Source organism: Palaemon carinicauda, chromosome 41, assembly GCF_036898095.1.
Source record: "Palaemon carinicauda isolate YSFRI2023 chromosome 41, ASM3689809v2, whole genome shotgun sequence".
Classification (NCBI taxonomy): Eukaryota; Metazoa; Arthropoda; class Malacostraca; order Decapoda; family Palaemonidae; genus Palaemon; species Palaemon carinicauda.
This window is the reverse complement of record NC_090765.1, coordinates 20,549,166-20,571,209: the sequence shown is the minus strand read 5'-3', so window position 1 is coordinate 20,571,209 and position 22,044 is coordinate 20,549,166. Positions and strand designations below refer to the sequence as shown.

Genomic DNA, 22,044 nt, shown 5'->3' with positions numbered 1-22,044 from the left:
CTGGCAACAACAAAAGCAGAGTGCTGGAGCGTGGGAGGGGCTGCGGTGGGTTGAGGAGCATGCGGTATGGTATGCGGAGCATGCTGTAAGGTATGCGGCTCATGCTGCATGGTATGCGGAGCATGCTGTAAGGTATGCAGAGCATGCTGCATGGTATGCGGAGCATGCTGTAAGGTATGCAGAGCATGCTGCATGGGCTGCGGAGAATGCCGCATAGTGCTGGAACCCGGGAGCTCTACAGAACCTTCCCACTTCTGATGCGGTAGCTCACGCATGTTAGCAGATGGTGCAGCAAGAACATGCGTCTGGCAGGGTGGACTGCGCATCGGTGGTGGAGCTCTCACAGGTGGAGGGTGGGAGCAGGCAGCCGCAGTATCTGCTGAGCGCACAACCTCGGCGGGTTGTAGGTTAACAGGTGCATTGTCAACCTTCCAGCATGATACTCCTGCATGAAGGAGCAAGCTGAGACTGTATAGTCTGCAGCATGGACCACTAGGGTCTATGAAAGACAACAACAAACGGAGCTACTGTCCGTTGTGACTGAGGGTCTAAAACCGCTGGTGCGGCAACAGACGGAGTTACTGCCTGTTGCGGTACCACCTTGCCTCTCTTGGGAGGTGTGCAGTTGTCGTACTGCAGCAAGTCCGAACTGACCCAGTGGCTACACCTAGGCCGTTGGACTTGCGCGGAAGGGACCGACTTGCACTTAGAAGCTGCAAGATTTGGTCCATGGTTTCTGCGAGAAACCTCTTCCGCAGACGAGGAATAAATGGGCTCTCTCGTCTTTGTGTGGGTGGGGTGATCACGTCGGCAACGTGTGTAGATACACCCGAAACCACGGAGGGAAACGTCTGTTCGTTGATCAAGGCCTGTGGAACCCATAAGTCCTTCGACATTACTTCTCCCCTGGGCTTGGGAGCTTGTAAGAGGTATCGGACTAGGTGAACAACTGGCACGAACAGACGAACCCTCGAACGCAACACTGTAACACTTTGCACATATCACTTTATCACTTTTGATTTTCTGTTTGCACTTATTCACTGAACTCGAAACTTTAAGTGGTTTGTACCTGAAACACGCAATCCTATCCTTCATTAAAAGGTAGTAATTGCGAAAACAGTATTACAATGTAACAGAAAAACATAATGAAAGATAAAGAATTCAGTGGCTGGAAAAGAGACTAAACACTAGATCAAATAAACTACGTTTAAAATCTCTCACCGCATAAAGCCTGGGAACAAGAATAAAACCCTAGAAACGTTTTACCTTCTTCCCCTATAGCGACTAGGGAGAAGAGCAAAAAACGAGAACAACGTTACCCGCTTGAACGAAACGTTTATCCTCCTCTCTCTCCCTCCGTCTCTATCTCTCTCTCTCTCTCTCTTGACTTAGAACCTGAGAGATGAGCCCAATTATATATATCGTTAAAACATATTATTTGTTAAAGGAAAAAAACTGAAAGGTTTCCCAAATAAAAAGTTCCTTTATTAGAATTAAAACCATTAAAGCTAAGAAAGAATGAACGAAACGCTAGAATCGGTTTACTCTTACTGCAACGTGAAACCGTGAAATACTCTCTCTCTATCGTAACGATAGAGCGCAAGTTGAACGTTCTGAACGTCAACAACTGCGGAGACTAAACAAAACGTTAGTTCAACTTTGAAAACAGTACGAGACTATCAAAGAAATTCTTTCAAAAACATTAAAATTAAAATAGCATAAATTCTTAACAGGAAAAACGATATGACGGGCTCAATGTTAATTAACTTCGGTTCCAAGTAAGGACCGCCTACTATTAGGAAAGGTCGCATATAAACAAACATAAAAATTAATTTTTATAAGTTTATAATAAATGGAAGTTAATCGAAGAGGCCTATAAATGGCGGAGAGATATAAAATAAATCTATAACTTTGTTAAGCAAAATTACCAAAAACCTAAACACACTTCCGTCTAAGGGAAGGGTGGGTATAAAAAGTGAAAGAGAGCTATACTCTCTTCGACACCAACACTTCCGTCTAAGGGAAGGGTCGGCCATTTAAAAGTGAAAGAGAGTCCATACTCTCTTCGTCACCATAATTAAATCAAATTAATTCCAAAAGCTTGCTAAGCTAATGATAAAGCTTCCTGAATAGCGAAGGCTAAACTCTAGAGCAAATACATCACCAAATCGTGAACAATAACTCCAGAATCAACAGCGTATCCAAGTAGGTCTAGCCGGTGGCACGACAGAGGAAAAATTGAGTTCTTGTTGACAAGAAGTACTTGAGTACCTGCTCACAGATGGCGCTGTTGTGTACACCCCCACCTGTATAGCGATCGCTGGCGTATCCCGACCGTAGATTTCTGTCGGGCAACAGAGTTGACAGCTACATGATCATCGGGTAAGATTAATATTGAAAAAAAAGGTTTATGGTGACTGAGTTTTCCATATTCATGATATGAGTGAGATGAAGGAGAAGAATTAGCTTATGGTATGTTAGTGTCCTGCAATCAAGGAAAAAACTGTAATGAGGTGTTGTATTAAGTAAAGTGCAGTACTTTTCATGCTGTCCCTTCAATGTGTTGTCAACACGTCTGAAAGCTTACAGAAACTTTGGTGTAAGAATGAATTGTGTGATGTTGTGATTGTAAGTAATGAGGGAAGACAAGACACTGGCCCACAGCTGTATTTTGGCATGCCATTCTTCAGTTTTAGCTGCCGTACTTCAAAGCAGATTGACAGCAGAGCATGACTGGTCAATATTAAGGACATTGATTATTAACATTGGGGAAGTTTCGGTAAAGAATTCGGGCATTGAGGGTTCTGCAGTCATGGTCTTGTTAGGATTTTTTAAAGTTCCGTTTTGTAACTGTTTAATGGTTTCTCTTGCTTGTACAATATGCAAAAGGGATACTAATTTTGCCTTTAATTGATTATTTTAATTGATATAATATTATTCCTAATAGTTTTTTATTGTTTCATTTACAAATAAATATTTTTTTTGCTTGTTTTATGAATACAGCATTTCATTTCAGAACCTCTCACTATGATGTCCTTTCCTCAACCACTGTTTTCTTTAGTCAAGTTATTTAAAATTTATTTACCCACACTGTGTCCAGTTATCAGTACAAACAATATTTCATTTCACCTAGTGTTCTAACATTTTTTCTTGAACTTAAAACATCTTACCTAAAGAATATAGATAATAGAAATTCTACTGATTTCCCAGAAATGAATCAGGGATCAAGCTACCTGTTAATTCAGCATGTTAAATGAAAGGGAAGATAAAAAGCAAGATTCTAGCTGGGTCCCCTTGTCCAGTATAAATCAAGGGGTGGTGCCCAGAGCTCCGTTCTCTTGACCTGTTACTTAGGTTTTTGGGTATTCCACTGTTGTATATTTGTTGTGTAGTGAACGTCAGGTTGTGGTCGGCATTTGGACACTAGGCAGTTTGGGTGCTACCACTGGCCACAGTCCGCAAACCACTACAGCGGTAGCAAGCTACCCCCGCTAACTAGCGGTGTGGGTAGTTAACCCTCGCTCAACTTTAATGGCTCGTCATTTCAGCTACGCCGAAAGTAATACAGGTACCCCTAATGAATAGCGTGGTTTTTATTCCAGTTACGGAACAAACAAATTTTAGTTTCTTTCTATCTGCATTCTTTTGTTAGTTACTCTACAAAACATCAACATTAGTAGGTTGACATATGTCATTATTCACCAAAAGTCTGTAAGTCATGAGCCTGAAAGCGATTTTGTCACAACCGTGACATTGTTAAAAATGTAATTCTTAAATTAAACTAATTCTTCTAAAACTTACCGGAAATTTATGACCTATTCATTTTTAAATAAAGGACTTTAGCCAAAATGAAAATTAAAGAAAATTTTTGCCTTGACATACTTAAGTAAACTTCACTGTTCCAACAAAAATATAACGGGCGTGCAAACAGTGTATGCTCCCACCCACCACCAATTTGATTTTTCATTCTTCTTATGCTACTTTGGTGAAATTCAGTATCATTTCATAAGTATTCACTTCTTTGTTAGGAATAATGAAGGACGGTGACCACTCTAAAGTACTGTATACTGTACAGTATTAAAAGCATAATGCTTGCACCAAACATTTATGTTTTGTCTAAAATATATTTTATCTAACAGTCCTGATGCAAAAAGCGACATCATAATTTATAAGTCTTGTCCTGATTTCAATCTGAGAAATATCTCTTGCAAATTTCAGTCTTGACGGGAGCACTTAAACGAATTAATGTGCAATTTGAGTTAAAAGATTTAGAAAACAAACCAGTCACTTTAGCAAAGAAATGTTTTAATCACTAGCATATTCCATCACATAAGTTCAGTTACAAAGTGACTTACCTCAGGGGCCATCCAATACGGCGTTCCTACCATTGTTTGCCTCTTCTCATCACCTTGAATATTAGCACAAAATCCAAAGTCTGTTACCTTGATTGAACCATCTTTCCCAAGGAGAACATTATCAGATTTGATATCTCTGTGAATCACTCCCTGTATAGATAAATAAAAAAAAAAAAAAAAAACAGTGAATTGAATACTACTGAAGAAATTCATTACAGTTTCACTTGACTGACAATTTACATCTATAATTGAAATAAAACTATAATGTACAGTATACAGATTTCAATAGGAGCACTGAAAAAAAATATTTCTTATTGCCAATGAATCTCCCCCTAATGTTCACATCAAAGCTAACTTACATCATTATCCCCTTAAAACAAGTAAAAATTTCCAATTCTCTTCCCTTCAAGAGGCTACGCAAAGAGACATCCGGTGACCTATGGTAACAACTATGGTGTGTCTAGCCAGTACTTGCCTTGCCTTCGGTGTTCTCATCACATTAACAGCACTCACCTGTAGTTGCCCAGGTCCAGATTAAAAAACCTATTTGCTAGTGGTTATCAGGATTTGTTCTGGAATTGTTGGTACTTACTGTATAAATCGTTCAAGGAAATCATTTCTGGGCAATCATGATCCTCATTCTCTGCATCTCATGCCAGGTACAATATTGTGATTTGGATAATTGTTGTGAAGAATTTTAAAGACTTTCTGTTCCCTTATGGAAAAGTATGTTCAAATGGTTGCTGAACAGATTGGTAGCTCCAAACTTAAAAGAAAACTAGCTTTAGTTCATGGGAGAATCCAAAGAAGATTAGGCTTGATTAAATTGTGGATGAAGTTGGAAATGCCATGACAGCCATTAACAAGCCCGTAGTTGTTAAGAAACTCTCAGTCTTTTACAAGATTTCAGGTTTTGGTAGAAAGGATTTTTCAACACATAATGGAGATTGTAACCTAACCTAGCCAAGAGTTTTAAACCTTATCCTAACAGCAAGTTTTGACTAGTGGTTCTAATCCACCAGCCTGTAAGGGTTCAGATGATATGCACACTGCATAACAGAGTTGAGATCCTCTCTTAGAGCCTCCTACTCTGAAAGTACTTCAGTATCTTCTACTGTGCATCCCTAACATTTATGCAATCCAACCCGCTTGTATAGACCATTGGATTCTGAGGTGGAAGTTTGAGCCTGGTGGTCTGAATTCTAATATCCCTCTACTAGTTGAAAAGCTAATAAGCAACCACTTATAGTATTTCTTATTTGTTCTCTAACTAAATACAAACCAACGCTATTTATAAGGGATATCAGTTTCAGCGAAGCTGATAGATGAACCATTAAATTTTTAGCGAGGGTTAACCTACTCCCCCGCTAGTTAGCAGGGGTGGCGGTAGTAGCTACACTGCTCACTCACACACCCAGGTTGAGAACCCAGTTTGCTTTGGCTCGGGTGGAGAACGGACGTTACAGCTCTTCCCCCTCACCAACTATTGACTTGCCATTACTAACTAACTGCTTTGCTGATTTATCTTTTCTTTGTGTATGTGTGTACTCTCTTCTTGGCTGTTTTCATAAGGAACTGCCCAGGACCTGAGGGCCGCTCCCACGGGACTTTCATGTCGTCCGTTGATACGAACCTGTATCTTTTGTGTCTTGTATGCCGGGCTCAGAGTTGTGATTAGGACAACTCCTGGCCAGAATGCTGGGAGTAGTCTCCCAGTGGGAGATGTTTGGGCACCGGCATAAAACGAAGTCCCAAAGGGATTCTTCGCCTTAGGGGTCCTCCTTAAAGTCGAAGAAAACCAAGGCTTCGTCTTTCACCCCCCCAACCCTCCTACTCGATCAGTTTGCCCCCCCAAGGAACCATCGAACAGAAGCGTAGACCAATTAATCCGAGGTCAATCTTGGTTTTCAAGGGACGGTACTGCTTCCTCTAGCGAAGCAGCCCCGCCCCTCCCCCCAAGTGAGACCTGTTCTTTTTCTGTTATTTCTCAGATGTGGCTGTCCCTTGGTTTGACCGGCTCCCTTCGAAGAAGCTCCTTCGAAGAAGGTGCTTTTAGAGCTCCTTCAAATCGGCGCAGAGATGAAGCGAACACTGACTTCCTTGGAGGTGAATCCCTTATCGTTGCCGAGTGTTGGCTTATATGATTCTGGCATGTCGCCTGTTGTGCCTGCAGACGATTCCTGCCCTGCCTCTTGCGCTGTCACCGTTGCCAAAGACTGGGCTTCCCCTCGAGCTGAACCGACTCTTGCGTCGGGGGTGGAGCAAAATCCGAGGTAGGTCTCTCCTGAGGGTGGGCATCTCTCTCATCTTAGAGTGAGATCCCCCCTAACACCCCAATCCGGAGGTCTTCCACAGATCTCCCTGTTCCTATGGAGCAGTCCTCTCTTTAGGGGACGATCTTCACTGTCCTCGACGAGCTTGCAGAGTGCGTGGGCTTCCTCATCGCTCCAGACGTTCTCCTTCGCCACCGGCTAAGGGACATCTCTTTGGCTCTCCTCCTTCACCCGATGGATGTTCCCCTTCGAATGATCATCACTAACCAGAACATTGCTGCTCGCCCACTCCTTGTCACTCGTTGCGAAAAAAAAGTTTAGGAAAAATGCAAACAATTTTTTTTTTTTTTCGTATTTTGTTATTGAGTATTTTTTTCTAATTTAGTGAGCACATATCCACAATTTTCAAAATTCCTTTCTTTGTTTTCTTTGTAGGTGGCTTTCGACAAATCCCTACACCCAGTAAGGTTTTTATAGATCAGAGTTCAGATTTGAAAAAACTAAGAATCCTGCCAATTTCCAGGGCCCACTGTTGAAAAACTTGGTTTAACCTGCTGATGTAAATAGATGACTCATGTGTCCATCGTAAAAAAAATTAAAGGAGGAATCGTAGTTTGCCTTACTATGAGTGATTAAAGCCTGCCTGGAAGAGGCTATATACTTTTAACAGGAACTATTTTGAACACATCTACTCCAGTGTGGCTACTAGTGTGAGTGCACAGTCTTATCCCTGACCAACCTTTTACTGTCAAGAGTGTAAATGCTTCTTATCAAAAATTGACACAATTATCCCTGCATTAGATTCACACATTTGTCCCCAGAAACAAGGGACCTTATGGTGGTAGACAAATGTTTCAGTCAGAGGCAAACTGTAAGTGATGTGAATGTCGAAACTTGCAGTCTGTGTATGTAGATCACAGTCTACAATGTTGTGGGGTTCTAGCTTGAAGCTTCCTTATGTCTACCTTTACCGAAGTGGCTCTGTCATGAAGTTAAGGCTTACAGAATAGGTTTTGTATCTGGAACCCGATGGGATGGTAATTTGAAGAAGGATTTTTTGTATTTTACATTTTTTATGTGGGCTTACAGAGTAACCTGTTTTTGGTGATTTGTATTCATATGAGCATCCAACATGTGAATGGCTTATTTTTTTCTTTTTCATTTTTAGTCTAATTATTACTTGTTAAGTTCCTTCAATATTTGAAGACCTCTATTATCCCATCACTTTATCTATTTTTTTCCTTTCTCAAAATACATTTTTTTTTTGTCAATTTTTCAATACACTTCCTCCCAAAGGGTGTTTTACGTTCCAGCCTATAATAGTACTGTTAATATTTTCTTTTCTCTCCCAATGTTCTTAAGAGGATAGATTGAAGAAATCTTCCCAAAAGAAGATAGATTTATTTATTATAGATTGCTGATTTTTGACAGAATTAAATCAACAGTCATACTACCTGTTTATTAAGCAAGCTCAAGGCAAGAAAAGATAAAGGAAAGTTCAGCAGTTCTAGCTGGGTCCCCTAGCCCTGTATAAAATCAAGGGGTGGTGCCAGTTCACCACATTTTATTGTATAGTGAAAAGCTGGGGTGTGGTCGGCGTTTGGACACTAGGCAGTCTCAGTGCTATGTCTGGCCAGAGCCACAAACCACTACATCGTCACCTAGGCCGCAGACCTCTCCAAGAGATCGTCACTCGTCATCTCGTCAGACTCGCTGACGGCCTTCGACCTTCGCCTGCCTTATCGAACTCTTCTTGGACTCGCCGTTCGCCAGCCTTGAGGCATTCGCATGTCCTGATAGCTGTTCGTGGTTTGCCAGCTGCCATAAAATTTGCAAATTCTCCAACTGCTTGCCGAGCTCCACAGTTTGTGGTTCACAGTCATCCAGTTTCTTGTCACTCACCTGTGACTTGGCAGCCGCTGGCTGCCTATCATTCCTTGGCTTCTCGCCAATCACCAGCGATTTGCCGTTCGCCAGTTTCCCATCGATGGCTAGCTACTCATTATTCTCCAGCAGCTCGTCGTTCAACTACGACACGCTGATCTCCATCTACTAAGTGTTCGGTAGTTTAGTATCAGTCTCCAGATGCTTGCCGTTCCCAAGATTCACTGCGATCGCCAGCTGCTTGCCAATCACCAGCACCTCGTCATTCTCCAGCTGTACTTGGCTCCCCAGTGACTCGTAACTCGCCAGTTCCTAGGCGTTCGCCAGCCAGCCGTCATTCGCTGGACCATAGGTGATCTCTCTTTCAGATAGGAGACAGTCATCCCGACACACTCCTTCTAAAGCTTCTCACCACTTGGTGGGGCATCGCTGCTCACCAGGGCTTTATAGGAGTTTTTCCTCTCGTTTTCTGGCCAGCAAGCACCTATCGTCAGATACAAATCGCCTTCGCTCTTAAAACATGAACCTTCTGTTTCCCACAGATCCGCGTGCGATCACCGCTTTCCAGCCAGGGTATCTACATCTCGCCGGAAGGACAACAAAAAACTATCTCCCTTTAGGAAGAACATACCATTAGGAAACCCAAGGAGCCCAAACAGGCAAGCTGCCCTGTCTCGTTCAAAGCCGAAACCGTTGGCTTCTTCTTCCATCAGTCATCAATTGATCCAGGTAGGAATGTCCTACCTCTTCAGAGACCCTCAGCTTCGATCCTCTCAGGGGACCTTTCGGCCAGGGCCGCAGTGGGCCAAGAACCGAGGTTCAACGCCCTGGTTAGAACAGTCCACCAGGCTTTTGTGGGTGTTCCACCTCCTTGACCGACCAATTCTCCTAGGATTCCGCTGGAAAAGTCATCCTATCACCCAGTTTACTCAAGGCGTAAATCCATGGTCCTTCCTCCTCAGGTGCCCTGGCATTTTACATCTCTCCCCTTAAGAGGATGATGTTCTAAGCAGAGGCTCAGCATTGTTGTCACCACTCTTCCGCAAGTAGACTCTCAATCTCGTCTCTAAACCCAAGAGTCTCTCCCTCCTAGGGAAGAGTCTCTGGCGGGTACTTTCCGCCCCTCTCCTATTGAGGTGGTTCCACCGAAACATCGACCAGTCTCCAAACCTTTACGAGAGAACATCTCTCCCTCAACAGGTGAGGCACAAAAGGAAGATCATTCAAGACCTTCACTCCTGGAGGAATTCTTTCCTTCTCAGAAGGAGTTGAAGGATGCCAAGACTCTGGCCAAGTCTTCGGCAAGGGTATCAAGACCTTCGCAGGAAGGTCCTAAACAACCATCTCTGAACCCTTCAAGGGTGTCAGCAAGCGACACCCATCATGCAAGGGATGATCTCAACCCACCCCGAGATGATGTCTCATGGGTGAATGACTTCAATGACGAAGATGACTGTCTTCGAAGAGCTGCTAGTCCAAAGCTATTGGAGGAAGAGCATGCCTTCTGGCAGGTCTTGGCCTGCATGAGGACCATCAAAGGGTTATCTGATACAGTGGTGGCCCCTTAAGAGGGCAAAGACACGGTCTTGGACCACGTCTATGGCACCCAGAAGCCCCCCAACACCAATGTAGCCTTGATCAGGGCACCAGCCACCCGTTGAGATACTACCACTAGAGAGTTGTGGGGTCCTTTGACTGGCCAGACAGTACTACATTGGATCTTTTTCTCTGGTTACGGTTCATTTTACCTTTGCCTACACATACACCGAATAGTCTGGCATATTCTTTACAGATTCTCCTCTCTCCTCATACACCTGACAACACTGAGATTACCAAACAATTCTTCTTCTCTCAAGGGGTTAACTACTGCACTGTAATTGTTCAGTGGCTACTTTCCTCTTGGTAAGGGTAGAAGAGACACTTTAGCTGTGGTAAGCATCTCTTCTAGGAGAAGGACACTCCAAAATCAAACCAGTGTTCTCTAGTATGGGTAGTGCCCTAGCCTCTGTACCATGGTCTTCCACTGTCTTGGGTTAGAGTTCTCTTGCTTGAGGCTGCACTCGGGTACGCTATTCTATCTAATTTCTCTTCCTCTTGTTTTGTTAAAGTTTTCATAGTTTATATAGGAAATATTTATTTTAATGTTGTTGCTATTTTTAAAATATTTCCTTTTTCCTTTTTTCCTTTCCTCACTGAGCTATTTTCCTTGTTGGGGCCCCTGCTTTTCCTACTAGGGTTGTAGCTTAGCAAGTAGTACTGTAATAATAATAATAATAATAAGGGTCTGACGAGTACCCATCGGAAGGTGTTCTCTCAGATCGTCGGCTCCTCCAGCTCCATCCAGGCAGGATCATTCTCTGAACTTCTTCCTCCGCCATTCGTGCAGTAGAGGAAGTATTACGAGGTCTTCAATGAGTCCCTTCCAGCAATGCCTCTCGAGGGATCTCCCTTGAAAGACTCTCAGGTCTTTAGGTTTCGTTCTCGGCTTTGGAGATCCTGAACCAGGAGGTGGCGAAGTACAGTCAAGCCTCCTTAATCGCTGGTTCTTTCTTTACCGTTTCAGTTTTACGCGAGCAAGAACAATGCAATACCTATTAAATAGAAATTCTCATAATCGCGATAAAATTCACGCTGCACAATGATTTCAAATAGCCCGCACGCCTTTACACAGGTAGTGCTTTACGCCACAACCTATCTCTCCACCCAGCTGGTCCTAGCTCTCTATGTACACTTTATATCCATTTACTGTGGTAAAAAATTAAAGCTATATTTAAAATAAATTTTGATTAAACTGGTGTTTCACTTAACTGTATCCAATAATAATGCATGTAAAATTCACATTTTAGTATCATATTTATAAATAAAAACAGCAAATTATAATCTAATGCATTGTTTACATTCAAATCAGCCGATCAACCTCAATTTTCGTCTCAAATATTTCCCTCATGATTAAGGCATGCTACCGAAGGATATTTCATGTTTACTAAAGGAAACAGTTAATACTTGATCTTTTTCCAATTAGCATACTAATTTCAATAGTTTTATTTGAAATATTTCTCTCACATTTTGTTTACTTGTACTGTTAAGTTGAATCGCATAAAGTTAACCAGTTTCAATCATGTTGCCAATGCATGATATCTTATAGTATTTGCCTGTGGGGCTTGATTATTGAAGCTTAAGAAATTATTTACTACAGCTCCGTCTGTAAATATTCAATAGAGACTTTGTAAATAAACAAAGATTTAAAAAAAAAAAAAGAGAGAGAGAGAGAGAGAGAGAGAGAGAGAGAGAGAGAGAGAGAGAGAGAGAGAGAGAGAGAGATTCTTTAACCCTTGGAAAATGGGAGGGATCCCAGGAGAGAAACCCTAGTGCACACATAGTATCCTCCAGTGCGTAGAACCACTGGTGCCTACAGAGTGGGGGTGGCAGGATCTTGCTTGACCTGCTGGAACAAAGTGAACTTTCAGACCCACATATCTGAACATCTACCCACTCCAGGCACAAGTCCATGAGGTCCGACCAAGGTAACTCCAACGAGGGCTTCGATCCTAGAGGAGCACTAAAGTGCTGATCAATGACTGAATTCCTTCCACAGGATAGTGCCATGGTAGCCACATTGTGAGTGCAAGGACTTTCACAAAGGAACCCTCTGACTTGGGGTAGTATGCCTCAGCAGGCTTCGAACCGGGTACTGGGATCCTCAAGACATCCTGCCCCTTAGGGTGAGGGTGAAGCAGCATGCTCCAGAGACTCAGCTCCCCCCTCCCTCCAATATGACCGTTCTGTTCCAAGGACAGACCGGGAACTTGATCGGCAGCTGACGAACGCCCCGGGAGGCCAATGGCAATGGGAGGAGAACTCCTTTCATGGGACCCAGCAGAACAAGAAATACCTCGTAATTCCATTCGTTCAGGTCAGGGCAGACAGGCAACAACGATCCTATGCTCTGCATTATGGTGAGCATGGCCCTATGCACCACATTCTTGGTCAACCAAAGTGCATATGCGCTCGAGTACGGCCTCGAATGGTGCTATGGAAGTCGCCAAAGATGACAAATTCGTAGATAATTTTTATTTTTCCTAACAATACAAACCTTAGCTATCTAATAGGGGTATTACTTTTGGCGTAGCTAAAATGACGAGCCATTAATTTTTAACGAGGGTTAACTACCCACACCGCTAGTGATTGAGCTCACTTTGCTTGGAGGTAGGACTTCAAGGGGATAGGGCTGGCGGGCAAGTTTGGTTAAATAGCTAAGGTTTGTATAGTTAGGAAAATACAAATTATCTACGAATTTGTCATTTGTTCCATAACTGGAATACAAACCACGCTATTTAATAGGGGGTGACTCACCCATTAGGAAGGGTGGACGTCCCAGCCAATTTGGCTTTTTGGCTTTACCCAGGGGCTCCTTATCCGAGTGTGTTAGCACTCACTCAAGGAATAAGGACTCCCTGCGCCTCGCTAAAACCTTGCTACACAAGGTTCGCGGCCTACATAAGCTGTGTGAAGGTATGTAGAAATGTGACTCGTCCTAGAAAGTTATTTCGAGTTCTTTAGATGGAAAAACTGTGCACTAGGACTTTCCCAATACCACCTCGTCAGGGTATGGGGACGCAACTGTATTAATCTTAATACTAGGTACACAAGGGAGCATGGTTTACCTGCAGTGGTTTAAGGTCAGCTATGCAGAGAAGCCAGGGTGCTGCTTTCCCCAAGAGGGGATAAGGAAGAAAAGAATATGGGCCAGTCAAACCTTCTCATTCATGCAGACTAAAACTGGGTAACAATGCCCTCAACCTTCTGCAACTTGCCCAATAAGGAGCTTGAGGTTTTAAACCAGCTGTTGTGCAGCCACCACAGGACCGATAGAAAACGTATCGATTCTCCTGTGGGTCATGTCTTGCAGGTAATGGGATGTGAACATGTTTTGACGTTTCCACACCCCAGCTTGAAGAACCTGCGTCACTGAGTAATTTCTTTTGAAGGCCAGGGACGTAGCTATGCCCTTGACATCATGTGCTCTAGGGCGACGTGACGGAGGAGGGTCTGGATTCAGTGCAAGGTCAATGACCCTGTGAATACATGCTGAGATGGTGTTCTTGGTGACCCTCCTCTTGGTCCTTCCTGTGCTGACGAATAGTGCAGGCACACGAGGACGGGCTGCGGCTGTTCTCTTGAGGTACAGCCTCAAACTCCTTACTGGGCATAGTAAGAGATGGTCTGGGTCATCTGTTACAGTACGGAGACTAGAAATCCGGAAGGAGTCAAATCGAGGATCCGCTACTCCCGGGTTCTGAGTCTTGGCAATAAACTCAGGGATGAAGTGAACGTTACCTCTCCCAATCCCCTTGAATGTGCGATGTCATATGAGAGACGATGAAGTTCGTCGACTTGTTTGGCCGGGGCCAAAGCTAGCAGGAACACCGTCTTCCAAGTCAGGTGGCGATCTGTTGCCTGGCGTAATGGTTCATGGAGAGGTCTCTTAAGAGACCTGAGAATTCGAACCACATTCTATGGGGGAGGTCTCACTTCTGACTGGGGGCAGATAAGTTCATAACTTCGTATGAGTAGAGAAAGTTCTAGCGATGAAGAAATGTCCATTCCTTTCAGTCTGAAGGCGAGGCTTAAGGCTGAGGATAGCCTTTCACTGCCGAGACTGATAGGCGCATTCCTTCACGCAAATACATGTGGAACTCCGCTATTGCTGGAAAAGTGGCATCGAGTGGAGAGATAACCCTTCCACGACACCAACCACAGAAGACTTTCCACTTTGCCTGGTAGACTGCTGCTGATCATTTTCGCAGCTGTCCAGACATCACAAGTTGCGAAAATCTTCTCTCAAAGAGGAGATGCTGGATAGTCTCCAGGCGTGAAGTCGTAGCAAAGCTACGGCTTTGTGGAAGATTTTGGCATTTGGTTGTTTGAGTAGATTGTGTCATGGAGGGAGTTCTCTTGGAGGCTCCGTTAGGAGTTGCAGAAGGTCCGGGAACCATTCTGCGTGATGCCATAGTGGAGCTATGAGGGTCATTGAAAGATTGACCGATGTTCTGGTCTGGTTGAGTACCCTCCTCACCAAACAGAACGGGGGGAAAGGCGTAAACATCGATGTTGTCCCGCCGTTGTTGGAAAGCATTTTGCCAGAGAGCCTTGGGGTCTGGGACTGGGGAACAGTACAACGGGAGCCTGAAGTTCAGGGCAGTTGCGGAGAGGTCCACAGTCGGAGAACCCCACAAAGTCAGGACTTTGTTGGCTACTAGATGATCCAAAGACCACTCGGTACTCACTATCTGAGATGCTCTGCTTAGGTTGTCGGCGAGCACATTCCCTTTGCCCGGAATGAAGCGTGCCGATAGTGGTATCGAGTGGATTTTGGCCCATATCAGTATCTTTACTGCTAGGTGGGATAGTTGCTGTGAAAAAGTACCTCCTTGTTTGTTGATGTAGGCCACTACTGTGGTGTTGTCGCTCATCACCACCACAGAGTGGCTTGCCAGGAACTGTTGGAATTGTTGAAGGGCCAGAAAGACAGCGTTCATCTCTAGGAAATTTATGTGGAGGTATTTTCCTGACTCTGACCAGAGGCCTGAGGTCGCGTGGTGCAGCATGTGGGCCCCCACCCTTTTTTTTGAAGCGTCTGAATCCGAGGGGAGGACGAGAAAGTCCATTCCCTTTCGTAGATTCTCGTCTGTCACCCACCACTCGAGGTCTGTCAGTTCCGCAGGTCCCATGGGGATCTGGATGTCCGGGGAGTCATATGCTTGATTCCACCAGGACTTGAGTCGCCACTGGAGGGATCTCATCCTGAGGCGACCAATGGGAACTAGATGGGCCAGCGATAAAAGGTGACCGAGGAGACGTAGCCACGATTGGGCTGGAAGTTCTTCTCGTCTGAGAAAAGGTCTGGCGACCTTTCTCAGCCTTGCTGTCCTGTCGTCTGATGGGAAGGCTTTGTGGGGAATGGTGTCAACAATCATGCTTAAGTATACCAATCTTTGAGTGGGAAGCAGAGAGGACTTCTCGAGATTCACCATGATCCCCAGATCCTAGCAAAGTCTCAGAAGTTTGTCTCGGTGTTGAAGAAAGATTGACACCGAATCTGCTAGGATTAGCCAGTCGTCCGGATAACAGAGGAGGCGGATGCAAATCCTGTGTGCCCAAGATGACACTAGGGTAAACACTCTGGTGAAGACTTGTGGTGCTGTGGAAAGACCGAAGCACAGCACCTTGAACTGGTACATTCTGTTGTCTAGGCTGAATCTTAAGTACTTCCTTGAAGACGGATGGACTGGGATCTGGAAGTACACGTCCTTTAGGTCCAGTGTGCACATGAAGTCTTGCAGTCTTACTGCTAGTCTGACTGCGTCTGCCGTCTCCATGCTGAACGGAGTTTGTTTGACAAATCGTTCAGAGCTGAGAGGTCGATGACTGGTCTCCAGCCTCCAGACGCCTTCTTTACAAGAAAGAGTTGACTGAAGAAGCCTGGGGATCCGTCGAGGACCTCTTGGAGAGCGCCCTTCTTCAACAGGGTCTGGACTTCTGCCCAAAGGGCTTGCCCCCTTGCCAATCCCATGGCAAGGGAGTTCAATGACACTGGATTCCTGGTCAGGAGAGGTAGAGATGTTATGAACGGGACGTGATATCCTAGACTGATCACGGGGATTGTCAAGGAATTTTTCCCAAGTTGCTTCTACCTGTTTGCGCAACTTTGTAGGCATCCCCCCACTTGTGGACAAGCCTATCTTAGCATTTGTGGCCTCGGCTACTCCCTCTAGGATTTTTCCCTCCCCTGAAGGAATTTTTGTAGGGCTTAGACACCGTTATCTTCGCTGCAGTTTTTGTTGTCGTTGTGGTCTTGGTTGGACAGGGCTGCTGTGGTGCTGGAGGTTTATAGGGCTTAGATGTTAAAGCCCTATGGAGGAGGAAGTCTTGATGAGACTTTCTCCACCTTTCAGTAGCATGTTCCACATCCTTAGGCTCAAACAGATGGGACCCCTCTATGGAGGAATGTCTGAGCCTATTGATCTCGATGCTATGGACCTTCTGGTGGAACCTCTCAGCTACTGCATCTCGACATTTCAAGATGATATTTGCCCACAAGTTTGAGACTTGGTGGGCAAGAAACTCGATCGTTCGAGTACCTGAGAGTAGGAAGGTTTCCAAAGCTTTCCTGGTACGTTCCTTAGAGAAATCGTCGGGTTGTATCAGGATACCTAAGGTCCCTAACCAGATATCAAGCCACAAAGTAGCTTGAATAGCATACTTCGTGACCTTCTCCTGGTTGAGGATCTCGGCTGCCGAGAACGAGACCTGCCAGTTGGAGAGTCTCTCAAGAGGGATTCCCTTGGTTAGCTCTTCCAGCGAGTGGTGAAGAGGAAAAGATGAACTGGGCTCCTCCAGGATCTCTAAGTACCTCCTCTGCTGTTACGCGAGGAGATGGGAGGAGCTTGTTCGTGGTACCATAACGGTTGGAGGAGGCAAACTCGGAGAGCTGCTGGGCGATCTTGTCCCTGGTACTCTTCACCCCTTGAGACCAGGGCAGGGCTGCATTGGTCTTTGAGGGTTTTTGAGTACCAAAGGACCATGTCTTTGCCCTCTCGAGGGAGGATCTCTGGGTCCGAAAACCTGTTGAGAACCCTCATTAGAGTCAGAACCTGCCAGAATGCATGTTCTGACTCCTGCTGGTCTCCTCCTGTTGTAGGACTTGCAGCGAAGTCTCCTTCTGTCCCCAAAGGCTCTTCCTGGGGAGAGTCGCAGACATTCCCTGAGTGGCTGGCTGACTCCATTCTAGCCCTGGTGGAGGACCTCGGCATGGTTTTGGAGTCGTTGGATTCCTTCCGGGGAAGGAGGTAAGACTTCAACATCGATGTGTGTGGCATGTCCCTTCTGTTCTCAGACTGTGGGGAACTCTCGGCGTGAAGAGAGATTTCGTCCATTGGTGCGATGGGGGAGAGGGAGAGTCTCTCTTTGCATGGTTCCCTAGGTGACGGAAGATCTTCGTACGACAGGGAAGGAGAGTTTGTCTGAGGAACAGGAGGAACTTGCCTTGATTGTCTGCATGGAATCAGCTTCGCCCTCGGGGGAAGTGACAGCGTCCGAAACTCCTCTTTTCCTCTTCAAAGAGGTTGAGGAAGCCATGGTTCCATGCCTTAGATCTAGAGCTATTGGTCGCTCTGATGAGCGATCAGACAGGATGGGCTTGAAAGCCGGGGTTACGGCTATGATTAAGGCATTGAACCAGGGCTGGTGGCTGACAGACGTACTGTCAGACAGATCCCCTGATGGGAAAGGGACAGAAGGTTCCCTGGGAGGAGTCACTGGAGTAGTTGAGTTCACCTAAGTTGGTAGCTTAGGGATCCTGAACCCCTCTGCATGAAATTGTTTCCCTTCTCCAACAATGCGCGATGGAATGCGCTTGCAGGGAGGGGAATGAGGCGATGGCAACCTTGTCGGATGACGTACCTGTTGGTGCGCATGCTCGTGCCAAGGAGAACATTGGCGCTCGCGTGAGGGAGAAAATTCGTGCTCGCGCGCGGGAGAATGTTGGCGAGCGCGCGCAGGAGAATATTTGCTTGCGCGCGGGCACGCAGGAGAATCATGATAAGCGCGCGGAAGAGTGTTGGCGCGTGTCCGTAGGAAAGAGGGCGCGCGTGCGCATCTCTGTGTATGCGCGCAGGAGAAAGATGGCACACAGGTGAGTGGACATGGTCTGGCGAGCGCTGGCGCGCAGGTTAGGACAGCAACATGGTTGTCGCCTCACCTACGAACTTGTGCGCAGGAGAGTAATGGCATGCAGGTTTTTGCTGGCGTGTTGGTTAGTAAGCGCACAGGAGAGCGCTGGTGCCCAGGTGATGTGGGGCACACGTAGGCGCGCAGGAGAGCGCTGGTGAGCAAGAGAACGTTGGCGCACAGGTAACTGGCGCGTAGGAGAGAATTGGCGCGCATGTGAGCACTGGCGTGCAGGAGAGTGCTGGCGGGCACGTGGGCGCTGGCGCGTAGGAGATTGTGGGTGCAGGGTGCGTGAGCGCAGGGTGCGTGAGCTCAGGGTGCGTGAGCGCAGGGTGCGTGAGCGCAGGGTGCGTGAGCGCGTGAACGCAGGACGCATAGGTGCAGGATACCGCTGGCGCGCAGGAGATCATTGGCGCACAGGCGAGCACAAGTGCGCGGTGGTGTGCTGGCGCGTAGGCAACCCTAGGCATGTTTGCGCAGGGAGTGCAGGTGATCGTGTGCGCATGTGTGTGCATGGCACGCAGGAGAGCGCTGAAGATCACGATACTGATGGCGCGTAAGAGCATGTTGGCGCACAAGTGCATGAGGCTGCTGCCCTTTATGAGGGCGAGGAGGATGAGTGGTACGCCGAAGCGTTAATGTTTGACGAGCTGTTGGTGAGCACTGGTCAGGACGGGTAGGCGCGTGGTACGCAGGGCGAGAGTGATGGCGCGCGATAGCACACTTTAGAGGAGCTTTATTAGGTTCATACAGGAATGGCGATGGAAGGTTGGCAGGTCTGTTTGATGGATGGTCGATGTCCTTTAAAAGGACGACCATCCACCGAAGGAGATCGCGAACAATCTGCAGAGAAGTCCAGGATCGAAGTTACAAGACTGATTGCAGGTGCAGTGATGGACGATTAAAGGCCTAGAGGATCCTCTGAGGGGGACTGCATTGAAGACGTTGAACCAAAGAGGCGCCTCCTCACCGCAGGTGAAGGATGGCCTCTAAGGCGAAGAACCGACGGATGCGCCCTCTGGGGGCCGTTGGATCAGCAAGCTGACCGTCAGCAGTCCTCCGAAGAGGAGTCTCTGTAGGCGAACTCCCCCAAGGTAAAGAAAGACTAGCAGGAGAGACCGATGATGAACTTAGTTTCCCCCACGGAGGATGATCAAGAATGGGGGAAACTAAGTCGGCAGTTACAGTTGTAGAGTTTGGAGTGGCAGAGGAGATGGGTGATGTCGCATGAGACACCTCTGACACAACAACATCGATAAGAGTCAGGGGATCTACCTCTGCCGGCGACAATGATTATTTGACAGAAGCACCCATGCGGATGAACTCAAGCAACGCCTCCTTGGAGGGCGAACCCATGAGCCCCAAGGACGACCAAATCTGAAATATGGAAGTTAGTGACAAGGCCTCACCCAGGGGGGAGAGGTGGTGCGGAGAGGTGGTGCTGCTTCGCTAGGGGAAGCAACCTCATCTCTCGAGACCCGGGGTTGGTCAGAAATAAATTGGTCTACGCTACTGCTCAACTGTCTCTCGAAAGAGACCGACCGAGTAGGAGGTTTGGGCGACGGAAGAAGAGGCCCTGGGTTTTCCTCCCTTCGAAGCAACCTTCGAAGGAGAAATATCCCGCTTGGACTTCTTCCGCCGTCGCAAAAACCTCACCCACTGGGAGGAAGACCACTCCCTACACTTGTTGACACTATCACACCGTTGACCTCTGCAAGAAGGACAAAGGGCGTGAGGATCAGTCTCGACCGCCGACAGAAATGTTCCACAGGGGCGGTCGGAGAGTCAAGGGCAGGTGCGCATGGTCGCAGAAGTCAACTTCACACACACTCTGTCTAAGAAAAGAGAGAAAACAGAATAGCGTTAATGGCTGCCAATTGTCGGCAAGGATGAAGAACAGCAACGTCTGTTCACCATCCGAGTCGAAAGCAAAGTGAGGTCAATCACAGGTGTGTGAGGGGGAGCGGTAGCAAGCTACCCTCCCTAACACACCCGCCCCCTCGCTAACTAGCGGTGTGGGTAGTTAACCCTCGTTAAAAATTAATGGCTCGTCATTTCAACTACGCTGAAGGTAATACCCCTATTAAATAGCGTGGTTTGTATTCCAGTTACAGAACAACTCATCCATTAACCTTGGAACAGAAAGTATACAGGGCTGAGTACCTTTCTCACCGTTGGTTACTGGTTACCGGGAAAGCTGGGGGCACCAGGTCAGCCGGGGCTGAAACATAAGGTCTTGGGCGAGGCCCAGGAATCACCTATGTGCCATCCACCCACCTCGAGAGAGGTGGTGTCACAAGGAGGCCTATCCCTATGATTACGACTTGCCTTCCAGGACTTCTTCACCTGAGAAGAACAGTACTAATCTGAGTTGGAGGACGAAGAGGATGAGGAAGAACATCGTGCACACTTCTATCACTTCCTGCCTTTGCAAGCAGAGCAGTTGAAGTCTGAGCAACCATCAACAATGATGCTCCCCTAAAGGAAAAAAACCACACAGGTTATTCCAACAGGAGCCACAATGCTGGGCCACACTGTCACAGAGTAAGGAGATGGTACACTCACAAGGCCCTGCGTCCCTGCAAAAAGAAGGGCCAGAGGCACAACCACTGACACTGAGGGAGTAAGTATGATGGGCCCCGGAGCCCCTGGTACAAAGGTCAGGGCAAAGGACACAGGGAAAGGGTCTGGAATCACTGGCATCGGGTCTGGCATTGTGTAAGACCAGGGACAAGTCCAATACTTTTCTTGCCCTTACTCTTACCTTTACAGGCTGCTGGGTCCATGACTTCCAAATCTGGCACCATACCTGCTGGACTGGGGGGTACCTTATCAGACTTACCTTTCATTTTATCCAAGGGAACTGCCATACCCTTCACCACTGGTGTCTCTGGGGTCATTTGAGACAATGATAAATGTTCAGCGGTCAAACTTGTCATCAGCAGTCTGCACAGCTTTTGATAGAGAGAGACGAACACTAGGGGTTTGCCACCACCAGCGAAACCTGAAAAACCCGCAAATACAGATCCTCCTGACACCTGCAGTATACTCTCTATGAACCAATCAAGGTGCGTAAGCACAGGCACGGCAGTTACAGTAGCACCCTGGCAGCCCCGGAGGAGACAGAAGCAGTAACACAATTTCCTTGAGACTTTTTGGGAGTTGCAACAACGTTTCCCTCACTTCTTCCCCTTCAGGATATGACCCTCTAATGCACTGGAAGCCACAATCTGTACTCAGGACTGAACAGTCATGCCCCCATAAGGTGTACATCAATAGCTGGCTTAGCCATAGACTGGTTGCAACATCCTTTCTTTTCCTGGCAAACACAAACTTCTTGCTCCCATTCCATTACTAACAACCATTAATGCCCTGCAAAAGAGAATGAAAAATGATATTTTCATAACAAAATAAATTTTTGAACATACTTACCCGGTAGTTATATATATAGCTATACGTCCCACCTATATATATAACTACCGGGTAAGTCAGATGTTTAAAATTACAAAGTTTTTTCAGGAGCTGTCTGTACATCTGTAGTATACAGCGGCCAAAACGAAAGATCGAATGGGAGGAATTTCCAACTGGAAAAGGGGTGGAGCTTCTCACCCTGCACTCTCACCAGTTAGATAACTGTTTCTCACCCCACACTTCACCAGTTAGATAGCTGTTTCCCACCCCACACTCTCACCGGTTAGATAGCTGTTTCTCACCCTGCACTCTCACTAATAATCATTTCTCACCCCGCACTCTCACCAGTTAGATAGCCGTTTCTCACCCTGCACTCTCACCAGTTAGATAGC

The 22,044-nt window shown here is 46.4% G+C and overlaps 1 protein-coding gene across 5 annotated transcripts in view; it reads right to left on the bottom strand.

Moving 5' to 3' along the window:
- LOC137632285 (serine/threonine-protein kinase PAK 2-like) overlaps positions 1-22,044 on the bottom strand; it is a 210,359-nt gene that overhangs the window by 80,127 nt on the left and 108,188 nt on the right. For all 5 annotated transcript variants that reach the window (XM_068364183.1, XM_068364184.1, XM_068364182.1 and 2 more), the window contains exon 9: positions 4,356-4,505. In XM_068364183.1, the coding sequence (XP_068220284.1) occupies positions 4,356-4,505 (150 nt within the window). The remainder of the gene's footprint in view (positions 1-4,355; positions 4,506-22,044) is intronic.